This window comes from Cololabis saira, chromosome 4 (assembly GCF_033807715.1).
Source record: "Cololabis saira isolate AMF1-May2022 chromosome 4, fColSai1.1, whole genome shotgun sequence".
Lineage (NCBI taxonomy): Eukaryota > Metazoa > Chordata > Actinopteri > Beloniformes > Belonidae > Cololabis > Cololabis saira.
This window is the reverse complement of record NC_084590.1, coordinates 23,345,623-23,366,467: the sequence shown is the minus strand read 5'-3', so window position 1 is coordinate 23,366,467 and position 20,845 is coordinate 23,345,623. Positions and strand designations below refer to the sequence as shown.

At 41.4% G+C, this 20,845-nt stretch overlaps 1 protein-coding gene across 1 annotated transcript in view; it reads right to left on the bottom strand.

Annotated features, from left to right (window-relative positions):
* Positions 1-20,845, bottom strand: part of hip1 (huntingtin interacting protein 1) — a 65,906-nt gene that overhangs the window by 6,015 nt on the left and 39,046 nt on the right. The window contains exons 7-24 of the mRNA XM_061719189.1: positions 20,744-20,805; positions 19,505-19,645; positions 18,239-18,296; positions 17,992-18,067; positions 17,285-17,428; positions 14,520-14,617; positions 10,368-10,440; positions 10,069-10,252; positions 9,588-9,676; positions 9,055-9,171; positions 8,844-8,945; positions 7,152-7,346; positions 6,877-7,024; positions 6,695-6,781; positions 4,913-5,020; positions 1,196-1,332; positions 210-320; positions 26-84 (exon numbers count right to left, since the gene is read on the bottom strand). Coding sequence (XP_061575173.1) covers positions 26-84; positions 210-320; positions 1,196-1,332; positions 4,913-5,020; positions 6,695-6,781; positions 6,877-7,024; positions 7,152-7,346; positions 8,844-8,945; positions 9,055-9,171; positions 9,588-9,676; positions 10,069-10,252; positions 10,368-10,440; positions 14,520-14,617; positions 17,285-17,428; positions 17,992-18,067; positions 18,239-18,296; positions 19,505-19,645; positions 20,744-20,805 — 1,989 coding nt within the window. The remainder of the gene's footprint in view (positions 1-25; positions 85-209; positions 321-1,195; positions 1,333-4,912; positions 5,021-6,694; positions 6,782-6,876; positions 7,025-7,151; positions 7,347-8,843; positions 8,946-9,054; positions 9,172-9,587; positions 9,677-10,068; positions 10,253-10,367; positions 10,441-14,519; positions 14,618-17,284; positions 17,429-17,991; positions 18,068-18,238; positions 18,297-19,504; positions 19,646-20,743; positions 20,806-20,845) is intronic.

Here is a 20,845-nt window from a genome sequence, read left to right as displayed (position 1 = left end):
TCACAGAGAAAAAAGCAGGTTGTACCTCTCGTTGACCTCCATCTTGACTCCTGTATCAACTGCCCGAGACTTATTCAGCATTTCCTGTTGGGAGACAGGAGGAACAGGGGAACAAAACACGACACAATGAAGTTAAAGCTGTTGTGAAGTGAAACCGAGGCCGGTGCTTTCACACTGACGGGTCCCAGCTAGAACGCACAGTTACTCACCTCTATCCTGGCGGCTGCCGACTCCACGGCAGCGGAAGTGGCAGTCATTTCCTGCTCCACCAGGTCCCCCAGCTCCCCTTGCTGGAGCTCCAGACCCCGAGGGCGCAGTTTCTGAAACAATGAAAAAGCAATACTGCCTCAATGTCAAACTAATATCTACAGGAAAGGTCAAATGACCAAGGATTAAGATAAAATTCACCATTCAGTGCGTCCAACAGTAATTATTTTAAAAGGAACAAAAGAGTCCAGGAGAAAGTCAGGGTTGATGGTAGGGCTGGGCGATATATCGAGATTTTAATATATATCGATATATTTTCAAACACGATATGGTACGAGACAATATCGTTTATATCGATTTAAAAAAAAAAAAAAAAAAAAAAAAAAAAAAATTCTTTTTTTACATTTTTTTTTTTAATGATTTTGATATAGCTTATTTTGTAACAAATTGACTTGAATGTTTTATTTGAGATTTGCACAAATGTTTTGTTATTTGCACAACTGTCAACCTCAGTGGAAAAGTCTGCCTGTTACTGTCTACATTGTATTAATTGCACAGTGAATTTTAATTTAATTGTTATGCAGGAAAGGGATATTTGTTTTATTTTATTCAAGAAGCATTTTTATTCTATATATGCAGGCAGTTTATTTTTATTTCATTTGTTTTATACATTTTGATATTGTGCAGACCTCTGTTAATAAAGGTACCTGTGTGACATTTGGCACGAGGCTTTGTATTAAAACTGACTGTTTTTTTAAGGGTTTGCCTCAGAAAAAAATGAAGCTAACAGAGATGCTATAATGCTTTGGGGGAAACCCCAATTAAGGCACAGAAAAAATATCGAGATATATATCGAGTATCGCCATTCAGCTAGAAAATATCGAGATATGACTTTTGGTTCATATCGCCCAGCCCTAGTTGATGGTGACTCATTTCATCTCCAATAACCCCCTTACAGTACAACCCCAAGCATGTATGAAGTATGGACCTCTGCAGTTGCCAGGATGACCTCCAGAGCTGTCTTCAGCTTTTCCACGTCCGCTGCAGCCAGGCCGTCCTGCTGCTTCATCTGCCCCAGCAGAGCCAGAGCTTCTGCGCCGCACATCTTCACGCTCTCGGACAGGACTGACAGAGGGGGAACATGCACGAGTCAACACTGAGGAAACAACTGGCAGTAAATGACACAAACACACCAAAATAAGAGCAGCAAGTGTTCAAGGCATCACGTTCCAATCAGAGATGAGCACTTAGGTCTTCATTGCACTGTGACATGAATCTGCTCTACGAGCGGCTGCCGATGTAGCGTCAATTAAACCGAAAAGGCATCAACTAACACTTCAAAAAAGGCACCATGTAAGGGCCTCTGCAGCTGGTTTGCATAAACTGTAAGTAGACACGCTGCCAATGGACAAATGCAGGATCAGCGCTGTGCATCGATCACTGGTCTCACCACTGCAGAATGCAGTTTGACCCAGTTTTTTTCTTTTGAAATTATGACTAAGTGGCTGCTGGCCAGAGATCCAGTATATTTGGACATGTTTAGACTTGCCACCGCCCAAAAGAGCCAAAAATAATGACTTCTGAAGCACCTCTGTTCTGTTTGAGCATGCTTTGGCTCATATTCTGCACAGAAAACATTAGTAAATGATTTTTCTGGTTACAAAGCGAAAGCTGTAGCAAGATAATGAGATTAAGAGGCAAAAACCAACTGATTTTTCAGAGAAGCATCATGAGATTACCAAGACTGTTCGATTTATGTCTGTAATGGATCATAATCATACTCAAAAGTCATCAAAATACATGTAAAAACCTGTGGGACAACGTGGGACAATGCTTACTGGGTGTTATAAAGACTGCCGTAAAGGGTGGGACTGACTACCCACAATTGACGTCTCACACCCAGTGGATAAAGGCCCTGAACTGGGACTGAACTGATTTTGTTTTAATAGAGACTTATTTTGTTTTTAGCCCTAAATTGTCTCCCGTCAGGGCTGGCTGAGGCGGGCGTTGTCTTCTACCTACACACAGCTGCCTCACCTTCTGCTGCACATTCAGACCTGTCCTGAGAGGTTGACAAATACACCCTGGGGGCTGTAAAAGTATCCATGGTTTCTGACCTCAGTGCTACTTTTAAGTCTGTAATGAAACACGCTGATATAATATGCATGTATGCGTCTTTGGAAAGCTGAGATGTATTGGGTCGTCTATCATGGAGCTGATCTCCACAAACCTTTTAACCATTAATATTCATTACTCAGTGTGCGCTCTAGTTGGACTCTGCCACTGGCAGTCCATCTTACCTAAAGACCTACAGCCTTCAGAAAACGCTGGAAGTCAAAGAGTTTAAAGCTCCTTCATACAACAGCTCTGATCTCAATACAACAGTACTGTAATGTGAAGGTATCTGGCGCACGGATGGCGCCAAGCAGCCTCGATCTCGCTGCATGCCTTTTACTTCTTGCTTAGTTTACTTTCCTCCGACGGGAAACACACAAGTGTGCACATTCATTCACACGTCTTTTCAGGGAGTGATAGAAAGTTTAACTTCTTTGCTCCACCGAGTAAAAAACACATTCTTTGGTTAAAAAAGGCTCCTACAAAAGAGAAGGGCACAATGTCTCCGGGTTTATTAACAATCAACCAAAACTATTTGGCAAGCCACTCACATTTTTACTTTTCACTGTCCAAGAAACACACATTAAATTGGTCCCTCCCTTCTTCATGCACACAAACTGGATCAATACACGTCCATGCACAGGGAGAAAAAAGTACTGGGTTACACTTGGATGCAGCAACAGTAATAACGTCTGGTGTTTCAAACACAGAGGATTGGAAACCCCAGTACTGTGTACTACATGTGCTACACGGTATGTACTCCTGCCTTCTTCATTAGTACACAGTATAGCATTGCATAGATGATGTAACCTGTAGTGTGCTGCAGCATTCGGGGCCAGTTTGTTACAGTGCCAGTAAACTAGAGCACGGAGTACTGTTGTCTGCTGGTTTCCATCTTTGTTGTGGCAGCTGACTGCAGTGGTTGCGCATTGCATTACGGGGCAGAGTCTGGAAAGTTTCCCGGCGTTCAGCAGTCGCCTGCCAACCTGAAAGTTGGTGGTTTGATTCATGGCCTCGCAGTCCTCATGTTGAAATGTCAATGGGCAAGATGCTGAACCCTACGCTGCCTCCAGTGCCGTCATCAGTGTGTGTGTGTGTGTTTGTGTGTGATATTATAAAAAGAAAAGAAAATTGCACTGCCATGACAAAAAAAAAAAAAAAAAAACGCATGAGGGAATGTGAAAAAAACCACTCTCCAAAACCATATTGGTGCATGACCATAATAACTGTAATAAGGTTGAGCTTTTACTTAGATGTGATGGCAGATGACCCCACAGGAGAAATCCGTCCAACACAACAGGTGACAAGGACATGAACGTGATGGAGGGAGGAGAGTGAAAGCAACCTGCTGGATCCAACAGGATGAAAACCACGAAAAGGTGAAAATTGTTTTTTTTTTGATCTTTTAAGTAATTTAAATTGTTTATATTAAATAATTTAAATTGTTTATATTTTGTATTTTAGGAGCGGGTGTTGGAGTGCCGGTGATCCCTTTGGGACTCCGACTTTATGGGGTGGGGGATGATGACCCTGTCTAATTGTGGGCGTGCCTAACTCTCTCTCTATTTGTCTTTGAGGAGATTTGAGTGAGATGAGCTGATTGGGCTGATTTGGAGCACCTGGGCCCAGTACTACAGTACTACAGTACTACAGTACTACAGTATTACAGTGTTCCAGTCTAGAAAACCTCCCTGCCTTCAGTGTGGCTCTCTCTTCCCTGCCAGCCATTCATTTGCTTGGTTTTGATTCTATTTTTCTTAACAACACGCACCACACATTTTCCACATTCACACACACTGACTCTACTGATGCTGACCTCCACACCTCACAAGTTGATTTATTTTGCGTTGCCGTATTTTTCTTTAAAATAAATAGCATATATTTATTTGCGCTGTGTTGTTGTCCATTTTTGTCAAGGCCTATGAGCCAGGTTATGACAGTGGCTACGACTGAACACTGTCTCCCTGTTTTGACATGGAGGGATTGCTACATTAATATTTTCATCTTTTATCACACGCTTTTATTTCGTGAGCCTGTGTGCATCTATGTTGTGTAGACGGCGGTGTGTCCTGTCGCGCATAGCGACTACTCCCAACGGAGCTCCTGCAAAAGATGTAAATATGTAGCTTGGAAACGAAAACACAAGAATCTGTTTGATAATCAGTGTGATTATTTGAATGACTTGCAACTTTACCAGCAATCAAAGAGTTCTTTTTTTTTTTTTAAAACGTAGACAGTTTTATAGGAGGTATTTCTTGCGTCTCTCTAAATCAGTTATAAATTTATGGTAGATCTCTTTAGTGCAGTTAAATTATAATGCCCTTCAGATAAAGAGACGGTTTATTATTTTACAAGACTGCAAAGGGTGTGTATCCATGTGAATTACAGACAAAAAGCTCCAGCTTATCTTGCCTGGCCTTTACTCAACACATGCAGCACATCATCACAGACGTGTCCGGACATGTAAAAACCTGACTCACCCGCAGATTAAAATCAAGAGGCACAATTCATTACTTCGTCTGCAACACGCACGCAGGCCAGCACGCACGCAGGCACGCACGCACGCACGCACGCACGCACGCACTCTTACCATCAGCTTGCTCCACAGGCACCATGTGGGAGGTGGCACTACCCTGAACGATGGTGTCTCCCACCAGGTGGCCACACTGGTTCACGGCCCGCACGAGCTCAGACACACCTGCACAACACAAAACCACAGAAAATAGTAGAAATAAGATCAAACTTCTACTGTATAAAGAGGTCCTTTTTTAAGTCTATACAACACAAGCACTCTTCAGCATGAAATATAAACTGAGGAGGTCAAACAGGTAAGAAAGCAAACACCTTATTGTTGGTTTCCACATAGGGTTGCCACCCGTCCCGTAAAATACGGAATTGTCCTTTATTTGAGAAAAAAATGTTGCGTCCCTTATTGAACTAATACGGGACGCGATTTGTCCCGTATTTTCATTAACGCCCCATACACACGTCTGTCACACACACATCAACACTAAATTTATCAATAATGAACAAAATAAAACACAGGAAACATTAAGGCCAGCTAAATCTTTGTGGCGGGACAACAGGACCTGCTGCGTCTGTGCCCAGATCTTTATATATTATTATTATTATTATTATTATTATTATTATTATTATTGTTATTGTTATTGTTATTATTATTATTATTATTATCATCATATGTGTGTGCCAGACAGCAGGGAGGACTTGGGCTTCACCTCCAGGTAGGGCTTGGGAATTGGGAATTAAAAGTTGTGTTCCGTATTGAACCAATACGGACACATATTATGCTCTTATTTATTGATGTCATAATATACAGGTGAAGATCGGAAAATTTGAATATATTGCAAAACTTCATTCGTAGTAAATTTAACTAAAGGTGAAACAAATATATTATTTCCCCACTACATTCAAAGTGAAATATTTCAAGCCTTTATTTGTTATCATGTTATGATGATTATGGCTCACAGTTTATGAAAACTCCAAATAAAAAATAAATTAGAGAATATTTTATGAAATCAATAAACAATTCCATCATCAAAATTATAACAAATAAAGGTTTAACATATCTTGCTTTGCATGTAATAAGACTAGGTAATATATTAGTTTCACCTTTTAAGTTGAATTATTGAAATAAATTAACTTGTACACCATATTATGGTTGAATTATTGAAATAAATTAACTTTTACACCATATTCTAGTTGAATTATTGAAATAAGTTAACTTTTACACCATATTCTAGTTGAATTATTGAAATAAATTAACTTTTACACCATATTCTAGTTGAATTATTGAAATAAATTAACGTTTACACCATATTCTAGTTGAATTATTGAAATAAATTAACTTTTACACCATATTCTAGTTGAATTATTGAAATAAATTAACTTTTACACCATATTCTAGTTGAATTATTGAAATAAGTTAACTTTTACACCAAATTCTAGTTGAATTATTGAAATAAGTTAACTTTTACACCATATTCTAGTTGAATTATTGAAATAAGTTAACTTTTACACCATATCCTTCACCTGTAGGCTATATTATACATCTGGGCTGATGTGGACATACATAGAATAGTAGGATATTTCAGTTGCTAGTATGGTTGGCTGTCTCTACAGTCATGAAAGTTCAATGCTATTAAAGCACTTTAAACTTTAAATCAAAGCATTTTGTTTTTTCATATAAAATAAACACATTTTTATTCAGTTTAGAAGTTTTGGGGCTTTTTTTTGGCTCCTGCGCTGCTGAAATCAGGGCGTCCCTTATTTCTATTTCTGAAAGGTGGCAACCCTATTTCCACATGTACTCGTGTGATGACCACATGCACGCATATATGTTTCTGTGTCTCACCTGTGTTGTCAGCCATGAAGGCTTCTCTGGAGAGTTGTAATCGGTTCAAACACTCTAAAGCAGCTTGACATCTAGATGCAAGGTAGTCTGCAAAGATGAGGAACGAGCATTACTTCACATGGCTGTAATTATTGGCCGAGCACAGTGCTGCACTTTTCAGGGTATAAATATGAGCGTCCGACCTGCGGAGCTGGTGCAGCTCACGTGTGCCGGGTCGTCTATTTGAGCCAGCGAGTCCTGGATGATCTTCTCTGCCTCCTCCACAGCTCCCTGCAGGCTGGACCAGCGAGCAGCCACCAGCTGGCTCTCCAGCGCCTGCTCCCTGCTCTCCTGCAGCCACACACAAACACGCTTGAACCCATCACACACACACTTGGTGGTTTTTGTTGTCACACTGCGCTACAAAATCAGTTTTTAGCTCTTGCAGCCTATTAAAGCAGACCAGACAATTGTTCACCTTCTCATTGAGCTGATTCTGCAGGGCTTCGGCCGTCTTCACCCCACTCTCCCTCTCAGTCGCTAAAGAGCTTTGAACTTGCTGTAGCTCCTCCCCCTGCACCGAAAGCTCCGCCTCCACCTTCGACAAGGTCTGCACCAAGTCGGCTTTCTCGGACTGCAGACTGGCCAGTTGAGTGCCAAGGACTTCACTTGTCTGCAGCAGAAAAACAGAAATAGTTACCATATTTATTATTATTATTTTTAAAAGACAAAAAAAACGAACAAACTTGAAGAAAAGGTTTGAGGACATGGTCAGATGATACATAGCTGCCAGGATGTGGTTGAGTGTTCTCTGACCTCACAATAAAAACAGCCTAAGTTATTTGTTACAACAACATTGTCCCAGTGCAAGTCTGCGGAGAGCCGTGGAGTCTCCAGAGAGGTCTGAGCTGAGGTCAAGTCTACAATCAGACTAACGGGGACGCCACGGTTGTCCAACTTAAAGTCGCAGTGCAGCAACCATAAAAGTGCAGTAACAGAGGGAAGTTGCATCAGATCCTTTGATGAATTTTGCCTTACGGGACTGTTAAAAAGACAAGAAAGTAGTTTCAGGTTTTCTACATGAAGGAACAGCTCAAAGACTTGGCACAGGCACCGTGAATGAGTGTCAGGAACAGCATTTTAATGACAAGAGCCAGAGAGCGCTGGGCAGTGGAGACGCATGACAGGAACGCTAACATGTGGGCGGTGCGCGAGACAGACTGAGACAGAGATGATAAGCGGGGGCTACAAAGTAATAGGATGTCAGAAGTGCGAGGCCGGGAGACAAGAAAGATACACGAAAAAATATCGCCCACCGAAGGTGAGAGAATAAAATTGTGCTGAAGCCAAGAATTGGAGCAATTAACCGCATAAATATATTCCAGCTGATCACTTTGTCAGTTACCTGGAATTAAATACCCCACTAATGCAGCGAGCAGAAGAATAGGAACTAAATATCAGTGTTTACATTAGCAGCTATGAGGACAAGATCTTCCTGCTCCTGTGTTTTCATTTTGTCTTCATCTTTCCAAACAAATGTCTGCTGGCGCTGATACAAACATCAGCTTGGCTTCCTCGACGTCTACTTGGCTTATTTGTGAAATGATGACAAAAACAAACCAAAAGGGGACTTTAAAAAAAAAAAAAAGGACAAAAAATAGTTTAGCTGGCTTTTTAACAATTTCTCCTCCCTGAAAACTAATGAATTATATTGGTGGTTTTACAGCAACGTGTTAACACATCCGATTTGTCACAAAAAAAGAAATAAAGAAGGGGTTTTGAGGGAAGTTTTAAAAAGTGAATGAAACAGAAGGGTGTGGTTTAGGACTTTTTCTTTCTTCCTATTGATGATAACAAAAAATCAGTCAGGTGAAAACCTGCCTGGTCCAGAGATTGTTCACAAGTCTGAGCAAAACAAACTGAAACTGAGGACGAGCAGATTCATACAACGGCTGCTGCAAAAGTAGGTGTAAATGAGATGATGAAATAATTATGACTGGAATAAGATCGACTCCGGCTGCCCATTTTTAGACTGTACTCCATTATGATCAGCAAGAACTGTTAATCATGTAAAAAAAAAATCATGTGATTCATCTCTCGGTGCTCTTTTGCAGCAGCTGGTGCCTCTTAAAACGCCAGAAACCCGTGATACGGTTGAGAGGACTGTAACCTGCTGTGACGAGGCCATGGTGGTCTTGAGGGAGTCGAGCTCTGCCCGGGTGGACCCCAGCTCTTTCTGGAGCTCCTCCAGCTGCTCCACCTGGTCCTTCTCCTGAACGAGAGATGTCAGACATCTGTCAGAACCTGGCTGGCCCCGGTGGCCTGAAAGCAGCCAGCTGTAAGCTGCTCGGCTTGTTAACAAACCTTCGTGCTGTCCTCACCTGCCTCTCCGCGGTGTCCTGTGCTGCCTTCACCTTCTCTTGCATTTCTTTTCTTACTTCCTCCACTTCATCCTGTGCTGCCTGAGCGACAGTCATTTGTCGAGTAACCTCTGCGTTCTGCAAAGACGCAAATGGATGTAAGACAAAGTTGAAAGTATGTGAGAAACCCCTTTAAATCAAACCATAGATGGGGCATATCGCCTGCGTTCAATGACTGGATCAGATTGTACTTAGTCGTTGGATGTAGCAACAAAGGAATAAACTTGACTTTGGCCAAAGATTATACTATCATCAACATCCAGGTGTTCAAGGGACATTTCCTTCAACACCACAGCAACGTTTGGATTAAACTGTTTCCTCAAAGTACAAGAAACTCTTAGATTTTTTTTTTAAGTTTACAAACTCAGACTTTATGGCTTGTTTTTTCCACCCACACCTCCCCTGGCCCAGACCTCAACCTCAAAGCTTAGTCACATGCTGTCCTTTTGCGTTCTCCTTTTTTGCCCCCTGAAGGTAATTGGTGTTCCTCTCACCTTCCTCAGCAGGTCTGCGTGACTCTGAACCAGCACTGTGTACTTCTCCTTCAGCTTGGTGTAGCGCTGCTCGTTGGCCTGAGCTTTCTCTGGCAAGCGCACAAAGAAAAAAACAGGTAAACACAGCAGGTGAGGAAACATCAGACGCCAGTAAAAGCTCTGATGAGGAAACCAGTGCCCCAGGAAACTTTATTACATACTTTACAGTTTTCCAGAGGACATTCTTTTAATCCTCCACTTATTGTTTTGCTTAACACCATGGGGGGATTTTTGTGAATGTGTGTCTATTAGGAGGTTTGTTTTACATGCCCTCTTCAAGAAGATTTGTGGATAACACTAGAGGTAAACTGGACCACTAAAAACATGCTAAAGGGTCATTTTCTCTCACACATTAGTGTGTCCAACAATTTTAAAACAATATATCTGTGTTCTGTGGAAGCTAAACACAGGATCTATTGTATCCAAGTAAATGCATTTTTACTCTCAATCTCCGTCAGGCTCCGCTGCTCCTTCTCCGTGTCCTCCCTGACCCTTCGCAGGTCGTCCAGCTCGGCCTTCAGGAACTCGCTCTCTCCAGCCGCCTGCAGCCTCAGGTGGCTCTGCTCTGCAAGCTCCGCCTCCAGCTCGCTGACACGCCCCCGCAGCGCCTGACACAACCGGCCGCTCTGGGTGAAGACGCCACGGCAGAAAGAGAGGACACAACGTGGATATAAGGATGTTCTGTAGATGCTGTGACCATAAATCCATCCTTTTAAAATGCTTGTGTGCAGTTGTGTTTACCTCCAGTCTGAATGACTCCAGCTCCTCCTTGAGGGCCTGGATCTCCTTCGTGAGCTGCTCGATCAGACGGTCTCTAGTTTATACAGACACAATATTAATCAAAACATTTTTCAAATCTAAAACTGCATTACTATTAGGGTTGTCCCGATCAGGATTTTTTAGCTCCCGATCTGATCCCGATCACTTGAGTTTGAGTATCTGCCGATCCCGATTTTTCCCGATCCGTTCACTTTTTTTGGCTCCCTTTTTCCCGATCAGTTACATTTCTTTTATCGTTTCTTTTATTGTCCATTGGAGAACAACATGGACATATATTTCAACAAAACTTATCAGCACTCGTGCCACAAAATGTAAAAACATGAAATTGTAAACTAAAACACACAAGAAAATTAAAATACTTTTTGGCCTAACCTTAGTGCAGGGATATTCAATTGGCGGCCCGCCAGGAGCTTTTATTTGGCCCCTGGTCATATTTTAAAAAAGGCGGGGAAAGTAGTGTTGTCCCGATCGATCGGCCGCCCCATCGTCGGCGGACGGCGTCACTTCCGGTCGGAAGTAAGCGAAACTAACATGGTTTACATATCGCATTTTGTTGATTAATAAATGTTTAAGATGCTTCGTAGCCTTTTCAGTTGGTTAATGATTAATTGGACAGTGTTTATGTTAATCTCTGTTGGAGATGTTTTTTACTACTTCGGATTTTTTGCCAGTGTTGCACAGTGATAATGTTTGTCACATTATTTGTTATTAACCTCTATTGTATAGAGGACTTGTTTATATCTTTAGGCTTCTAGGATTGGCCTGAAATTTTTCAGACTTTGCATTTCAGATGGACTTCTAAGCCTCCTATAATTTCATGCGATTGTTTTGTTTTGCTGATATAATGCACAGATGTCTTAAATAAAAGGAGCTTATGGTTTTTATTATTTATAACATCAAACTGGCTACTATGGACTGAAATGCTTGTGCTCAATGCTTAAAATAATATTCAAATAAGGAAATCTTGGTGGAAAGTGGTGCTTTGTCATTATGGCGTGTTTTATTAAAAGTAGGTCAATATCAACTTCATTAAGTTTGCACAATGCATGGTTTCAAAATGAACTTGCATTTAAAATAATATTTCTTTATCTGAATATTATATTTAACATTCACAATGACTAAATCTGGAGACAATTAATACATAATTTATATGTAAACTAGACAGATATATTCTCCTGCTCATCCCTGTGCACAAATGTATTATATATACATAAATCTTCGTCTTTGAGTGCAAAATACATTTTGAAAACCCCCACATTTTCCGCCTGTGCGCTTTGTGCGCGCACCCAGTGTGGCCCTCTCCATACAGTCCTTTTGCAGATGTGGCCCCCGGCCTAATCTAGTTGAATACCCCTGCCTTAGTGCAACATTCTGAATGGCATGAAATGAATGGCAGCAGCTTAAAGCAACATGAACATATATAAAATTTCACAATTCAAACAGGTAAACCATGTTAGTTTTGCTTACTTCCGGCCGGAAGTGACGTTAAATGTAACTATATATAAAACAATTTAATATATATTAAAAACATTAATAACTAGGTATGTCCCGATACTTTTTTGGCCGATACCGATGTTTTGAAAATGCCGTGATCGGGCCCGATCGATCGGGACAACACTAATTACTATACTTCTCAGCCACTTGCAAGTGATTAACTCATTTTTTCAAACACGTATCCAATAAAACACTTACTTTTGGGAACAACAATTTAAAATGTTCACTTTTAGAAGATAGATTTCTTTTTTTTTTTAAATATTTTTATCCCTGATTTCTTTCCCATTTTCATCACCCAGTGCTCCTACCTAAGCTACAGTCCTGGGCATTGCTCCCTCTACCAACCCCGGGAGGGCCCTGCTCTGAGCTCAGGTCTCCTCCTTAACCTGAGGAGTGAGCAGGCCGCTTCTTTTCACCAGACAGGGTGGGGTTTCTCCAGCCGGACGTAGTAGAAAGATCACGTTATTCCGGCCAGATCCTCCCCACCCCATCTGGCACCCCGATTGGCCAGAGGGGGCATGTATAGCCCAGGACTGTTGCATGTTTTTGTGAGGGTAGAGAACATTAGCTACCCAAGGAACAGGGGGAGAACATGCAAACTCCACACAGAAAGGCCCTTTCTAACACTACCAGCTGCGCCACCGTGCCCAGCATATAGAAGTTTTCTGTATATTTTCATCAGATTTCATCCTACCCATTTTGTGCCATGCATGAACTCACTGATTTATGAAACTGTATTATTTGCTCATGATTAGCTGAAAAAAAATCTTTCCGAGTATGATTCAGTCAGAGAAAACTGATAGCATCAATTGATGCAACATCATCAATGAAAAGATTTTTTTTTTAAATGTATTTATTTATAAATAAATAAATACATTTTCGCCAGGTGAACTTTAATCCCAGTAGTCGGACACACAGTTTGTCATGACACTTCTGAAAAATGCCAGGTGCTTCATGGCAATATGTGTGCGTGGTGACAGAATAAATTAGATAAGCTAAAATGATTTGTTTACTGCATGAACTGTTGCAATTTCTTTCTTTTTTGCACTTTAAATGGATATTGAAAGGCCTGTTTGAGTTATTTATTTCTTAGTTATTTCACAATAATTATTGTGAAATTATTATTTCACTAGTTATTTTACAGTCATATAATTCAGGCAACAGCTCAAAAAACATTTTAAATAACACTAAGCCAGATCAATATTGAATCGGATCGACTCAAATCATGATAATCGATTCTGAATATTAAGAATCGGAATCGAATCGATTCTTGACATTTGAATGGATACCCAGCCCTAGGTATTACTAGGTACTTATTTAAGAGTAGCAATGCAGCAGAAGCAGACTGTCCTTTTTTTCAGTCCTGTACAGAGCCAGACAGAACTAATGTGGGAAACATACTGAATGGTAAGATTGTTCCAAGAGGTCAAGTTTAGGGCACCTAGTGATTCTAGTGGCAGCTATGTCTACGAATGTTTGTCAATAACGGTTACCACGGTGACCAAGCAGTTATCAATGCATCAACTGACTGTTTTATTTCATTACTTCCACAAGGGTATAATGTTTTAGTTGTTTTTCAGTTAAAGGGATAGCAGGATGATTTGAAATATACCAGTCTTTGTGTCTGCAGCTTCTGAACCACATGCACAAATTAGGTAAAAGGTGAATCCATGTTCAACCAATGAGCTCAACACGAGGCTGTGTCATTTATATTCTTAATTACCAGGTTGTTTAGTTATTTTGTTTCAGCCAAGATGAATGAATGTATGAATGAATGAACGAATGAATGAATGAATGAGGTCAACACTCTGGTTTAAACACATATTTTTGAAAACAACTATATTTCTGATAGATAGATAGATTACAGGAGTCATTTTGTTAAAATAGTAATCTCAATATAAAGCATAAGATTTGTTTTAATCTTTTCTGCCATTATCAAACCGTGTTAGAGCTATGGTAGATTACCACCAGAGAGAAACACCATGATGTTTTTTTTTAGGTTTTTTTTACTCCAACATGGTTACACAAAAGGTTTGAAAAGTTTTTCAGGCCAAATCTTTTCCAATCTTCAGAAATAATTGTCCGTTATGCCTTTCTAATTAAAATAAATGATTGTTAAAGCTGCAAAACATCTTGATTATGGGCTAATTTTGTGGTTCAAACAAATAACCAACTCCTGGTCGCAACCAGTTGAGCAGCCAGGGAGGAGACAAATCAACGTGAGCGATTTTGAATCTTATTCATAGGCCACACGTTTCTCCTTAAATCTCCACTGGAACCGGTACAGAGGATTTTCAGACATTTAGAAAGTATGACAAACGTTACAGGACCAAAGTTAGATATCTGAAACCTTCCAAGACCACCCATTAAAATGTGCAGTAAAATGGCCAAACAGGAAATCTCCTCGTGCTGAGTTCAGGTGGGAGGGGCTAAGATGTTCAAACATCCAAAACAAGCTATCATTTCACTAGAGTAAAGTGCCGACCTTGGTGCAGCCCTGCACTGGCTCATTTTTTCCATGTTGTGGATTGTTCTTGTTGTTTTTTTTTTTTTTAAATGATGATGAAATCTATAATCCACCTGGGACAAATATCAGTAAGTTCCCGTCATGAAACTTACTTGTCATCCTTGCGCATGCCGTTCTGACTGTTAAAGTTGAAGGGATCAACAGCGGCTGAAGTGCCAAACAGATCGTCGAACTTGGTCTCCTGTGGTGCCTAATGTATAAAAAAACCAGACACAAAGAGGTTGGTATTTATGCAAACAAAGTGTAAATATTCAAGATAGGATTTGAAGGATTTTTTACTGATGTAGTAAAGTAGTTGAAGGAAGGATGGAAATAGTTTAGACATGGTATTAATATCTGTCCTGAGTCATTCGATCAGCAGCGGACAACCTTAACTTCAGGTATAAAAACACCCAGGCAGGTGCTTGATTCATCAAGATCTGATTACTCAGATTATTTTCTGGGCCACATGTGAACCATAACGGGTTTCTGTCTCCCAAAAGTAAAAAAAATAAATAAATAAAAATAATGCATTTCATCTTTTCAAGCAGAAATGATGTGAGATCCAAACGCCAACAGTCAATCAAGATGCTTTTGAGGACGCACTAATGCCACGTGTGAACAGACGTACTTAGAGGCACTTGTCCACTTGTGATTGAGCTCTCAGGAAGGATGTTAATACCAGGTCTGAACAGGGCCTATGACTTAGTGCTGCTGTAGTTCTCAAGTCTAATCATTTTGTTTTATAGACTTTTCTTTCTTCCAAGGTAAGTTTATCCTTCCCATCAAACATTGGCTTGAAAATGCAAGAGCTCACAAACAAGCCAGAAGGCCAGATAGCTACAAAACCTGGGGCCTTATGTACTAAGAGTGCGGCGCACAAAAAACGTGCGTACGCCACTTTCAACGCTCACGGTCAGATGTACAAAGAATGACGTGAACGTATAAAGTTGCGGTCCGTCACTCACACATTAAGGCTTTTGTACGCACTTTTCTGAGGTTTTGTCCGTTGGCGACCCTCACTGGTGATGCAGTGAAGTGCAGAATATGAGGAAACTTAACGTCAACAATCAGTTCACGACCACGTGAAGGACACGACAGTCCCGACATCACCAGATAAATTAAACAAGAGTGGAGCTGCAACAATCTCACAATCAACCACATGATCTGAACAAACAACTAGAGGCAGGAGCTCAACGATGGAACCTGCAAATCCTGATGGAGCTTTGGCTCCGTTAGAGGAACCTGCTGATGCAGGATCAGGAGCGAGTCCTCAGGGACCAGACTGATCTGCTGGTCCAGGACTAAGACTGGACCATCAGCTGGTTCAGGTACCAAGAGGATCCTCCTGGATCTCTGTCCTGAACTGGACCAGCTGCTCCGGTTCAGACCAACATGATGCTTCAGCTGGAGCTGCAGGTCGGACATATCCGTCGTCATGACGACCGTATGGGACGAGTACTGGAGATTAAAGCCAGATCCTAAAACATCCCATAACTGTGTCTGGACAGAAAAACATTAAAATACATTTTGCGGCAAAAACCGGTTCTGTAAAGATGTCTTAAATAAAAAAAGGTGTCACGGAAGGGTTGGTTGCGAACTGATGTGATTCAGCATGAAATACGTTTTTATTGAATGTTTAGGCAACTTTCAGAGTCTGATATGGGGTCGGCTGCAGGTTCTGCAGGATCCAGAAAGTGTTTCTCCCGTGATGGACCGGTGGTGTTGTGCCAAAAAGTGATTGCCTGCCAGAATCTGATTTCTTCTGATTTGTGGCCGCGGGAGCGCGCACAGCAGCCCGCTGAACGACAGCGCTAAAACGTCAGAGTTTCAGATTATGAAACTCAAGAATGAGATCAAGTAATATTTAGGCAGAAACAACTTTTCATTAACTGTATTTGGCCTTCAATCAATTTTTGGCAGGTAAAAAGACCCATTTTCAGGGGAGAAATCAGATTCTGGGAGGCAATCACTTTTTGGCACGACACAGGGATCTAGACCGGTCTCTCCTCCTGCGGATGAAACACTCCGAGTTACAGCAACTTTGCTCTTTATTTCTCACGTTTGCACCTCGATAATCCCGTCGGCACAAATTGTCTTTATTTCTGCAGCAGAGGAATCAGATCGTAATGCTTCATGTTTTAAATATAAATTGTATATTGTTCACATTGTTATACTTATGAGAGAGGTGATCGCGGACATCCATAATAAGACTCAATAAACGTGTGCATTGGTCTTAATCCGAGAAACCGTTTTTGATCCACCAAACATTCTGGTACCCGTACCCGTACGATCATAATAAAACCACAACTCTTCACGGAACGCAACGCAAAGCAAAGAACACCATAATGTAGGTGTCAAACTGAATCCCAGAAGGGCCGGTGTCCTGCATGTTTTAGATGTTTCTCTGCTTTAACACACCTGATTCTAATTAATCATCGTCACCAACTTGTCATCAAAGTCTGGATAGTTCTGTTGATGACACAGTCACTTGTATCATGGTGCAATGAAGCAGGGAAACATCTAAAACCTGCAGGGACACCGGCCCTAGGACTGGAGTCCGACACAGCCGATGTTTTCTTTTTTTATTTGTTTTACCTGTTTTTGCACATTTCTTGTGATGAGCAGTTTTTAATGGACAATTATCTTCATTATCATATTCAAACATATTTGAGGGAGGAGACGGGGCGGAGTGTTGTGCTCCCGCATGTGCGCTCAAATCCACGCTGATTGGGATGTACAGAGAAACCTGCGTGGATTTGGGCGAACGCACAGCTTTGTACATATGAATTTTTGCGTTCTTGTTAATTCCACGCACGGATTCAAGTTGAAATCCACGCACTCTTAGTACATGAGGCCCCTGGTCTTGTGCGCTCACCGGCAGCACCGGGACATCCATGTCCACCAGGTCGTCCGTTTCCACCATGTGCTCCGACTCGGGGGACGACGACTCGGCGGGGATCACCACCACGGGGCTGATGTGCTCGGACAGAGCTGACGCACGCAGGAAGTTGGGAGGATTCTGCAAGAATCAAAAAGATTGTTTTTATGAAAGAAGTAGCCCTCTTGCTATGCGGCGGATGGGGATGTTGATTTGTAAGCAACTGCTCAGTGATGTTTAGCAAGTTTAGTTTATGATGAGTAGTAGGAATAGACATTTAAAAAATCCTTGGGTGTTTGAGATGATTATTGATTTAAAAAAATGTGTAAAATAAAATTAAAAAAAAGAAAAGTAAATATGAATATTGAAATTTATTCCTTCAATGAGCAGTCAAACCAAAATGCCCTGCAGGATTTTCTCTGCATTCACCAGTGCAGGTTTAACTTTGTTTTCTGTTCCCTCAACACTTTGTTTGGATAAATTATGTTTAATTTGATGGCAATTGCCCGCATGAGGTGGCTGTGTTTCACAGCTGAAAAATGCACCAAGGATGTCCGAGCAGGAAAACGATGGAGGAGAAGTAAATGGTTACATGATACATTTACACAAATGCGTGCATGTGCTGCTGTTGCTTGTTGGTGAAGTCCACAAAAGGTGAAGTTTTAAATGTGGAAAATGTAAAATGCGGGGAGGGCGTTCTTCACCTCAGGCAACTGTGGGATCTGAATGAGCCTCTTGAAGTACTGCAGGTTGCTGGAGCGGTAGAACAAACTCTTTAGTCTGAAACCAAGAAGAGAAATATAAACACAGGTGAAAGACAAAAAATGGGCCAAAAGCATAAAAGTATAAAATAGTTTTAAACAGCAAAAAAGAGTTAAATAACAGTCAGAGAGTTCAGAGCAACTGTGTCTGAACTTGCTGTTAGTTTGTGACTGCAAGTGAACTTCATACTTCTTAAACTGCTCCTGGAAGCGATCTCTGTGGCCCTGGAGAGTTTCAGCTGGAAGGCCTGCGAGCACGCACACAACACAAACCCATCAGCGCTGGCACAAGTGTTCACCAATTATGCACACACTGATAAACACACAATCAAAAAATAAATAAATGTGCAAAAACCCCTACGTATGGGGGAATTCGATGAAAAAATAAATGCACAAAAGCTGGAAAGTGAAAGCAAAAAATAAAAAAGGTTTCTGATACTGAGCTGAATCCATCAAGAAAGTCTAAACATTTAGGTTTAAAAACCTTTTCAAAGTAGAAGAAAAAAATTGCACATTTAAAGTGTCGCAGATTTGAAGTATTCTCACTTATTTTGTCTGCACTGCGGGACAGACGAAGCTTGTGCAGTTAGAGACAGCAGACTGTACGAGCTGTTCTTGGATGCAGACAGATTTTCTCGGTTACGCTGTGTGTCAAAGCCATTTAAGCGACATAGCGACACTCATGTTTGATTTCTTTTCTTTTAGTTGTAATTAAAATGAACACTAAGACCAGAGCCACTGCGTTTTTGCACATAAGTTGTCAAATCTAGCCCCTGTTTCTTTCACAGCAGATGGCAGCTGAGGCAGTCACAAGCATGGATGAGCATTTCCATCTTGGAGCTGCAACAAACAAAATACCCTCCCAGTAACAGCTTCATTTACACAGGCGCTCACATGAAACAAATCTAGGGAGTCAACTCGGTCAACTTGCAAGGTGAGAGATTTCTCAGGTAACAATTTGTGACAGTTTTCTAGATGATTTTCATCACGATATGCACTTTCGAGATTAGTTGAGCCATGAGTGTTTGAACAATCGACTGTGAGCACCTGTGGGTGAGGGGGTCGTCGATATGGAGGCGGGGCTAATTTGCATTTACACATCTGTGCATCAGATGAGACAAAGATGAAAAATTGCTTCTAACCTTTTTTATGTCATGTGTTTTATTTTAATACTTGGAAAGTAAAACAACAACTTTTTTATTTTCATTTTTTGTGTTGGCTTGTCAGACATCCTTTCAGGCTTTGGAAATGTTAGATTTTTTTTTTCTTTAGACAATTTTAAAACAAAATGTACAAATGACAAATCATTTCTGACAATCAAACTAACACCCGCTGCAGCTATGGTTTTTATTTTATTTGTACATTTTTACATATATCTGCTGAATATTTGTTCTAATTCACTACAAATGTAGCGGAGCAGCTGGAGCAGCTGGAGCAGCGGTGCTGCGCGACTCACAGGAGTGCAGCTTGAACAGCAGCTTGACGGTGTAGTCGTACAGGTGGCTGCAGTCCAGGATGACTTGGATGAGGGGAGCAAGGCGGCACTGACCCGCCGCCGTCACCGACACCGACCGCGACATGTCCAGCGAACTGAACACTGCAAGGACACAGAGGCACAGACTTGTGAGAGGCCGTGGCTGCATAAATACACACACACACACACACACACACACACACACACACACACACACACACACACTCCTGTGCACGTACAAGGCTCCATCAGGAATATTCCATAATCCATCTCCACTGCCTTTCTAGCATTTAACCAAAATAATAATCTAGAAACAACACACACAGACACAACTTACTCTTTATAAAAAAAAATAATTAAAAGGCAGGAAGAGGGTTTGAAGGCTTAAGGTGGAGCCGTGACGGGAGCAGCAACGTGAAAACTGACTGGACTGTCTGACTCCATCATTACGCACCACTTTTTTTCCCCATATGCCCTGCTCACATCATTGCCCAAATCAGGCCCTGAGAGACTCTGTGCAGTGCAGGCGTGGCTTCCTGTGTGCTACAGCGTACACACACACACACACAGACACACATATACACACACCTCCTCACCCACGGATGACGCAATGCTTTTAAACCAGACCAGAGAAAGAAACTCAGATTTGGGTGTGAAGCACTTTAGACTGCAGTTCTGTTTGTTTTCGTAAGATTAATTGGTAATGTGGTCAAAGATGGCATCAAACCCAGAGAAACATCAAGCCATATTAGTAACAGTTGACCAAGAGATTTTATTTTTAGGCAAGTCAGATTCATTTTTATGGAAAGGAGGAGGAGGAGGAGGACGTGACATCATCAGGATCCAAAAAGCAGAGCCTGATAAACAGAAACCCGAATGTAATTTCCTCCTCATCCTTCATGAGTGGAAACACACAACTTTTCCAGGCATTTCTCCTGAGCTCCAGGTCACATCCTAGTTGTCTATTTTTAACTTAATCCACACTTGACTGAGTCAGACAACAACAGGGCACAGATCAGCGAGTCTGGTGTCACGGTCCATTTCAGTTCACATCTTTGTGTTGCAGCTTCTGTGCATCATTACACACAGCTAGCACAGTTATCAGTCTGAAAGTGGCTTCCTGTCTGCGGAAGAAAAGGTGCACTCGTGGTCATCGATTGGCCTGTGTGTGATATCAGATAAGCACAGCTGGTCGCAGACAGCCGCACCAGAATAACTTACCACCCAGAAAGAGGTTGAGCTCACACTCCAGGTAGTCAAACATCTCTACTGTCAGCTGGAAGCTGGGAGGAGGGAGGAGAAAGATTGTTACTTAACATGCCG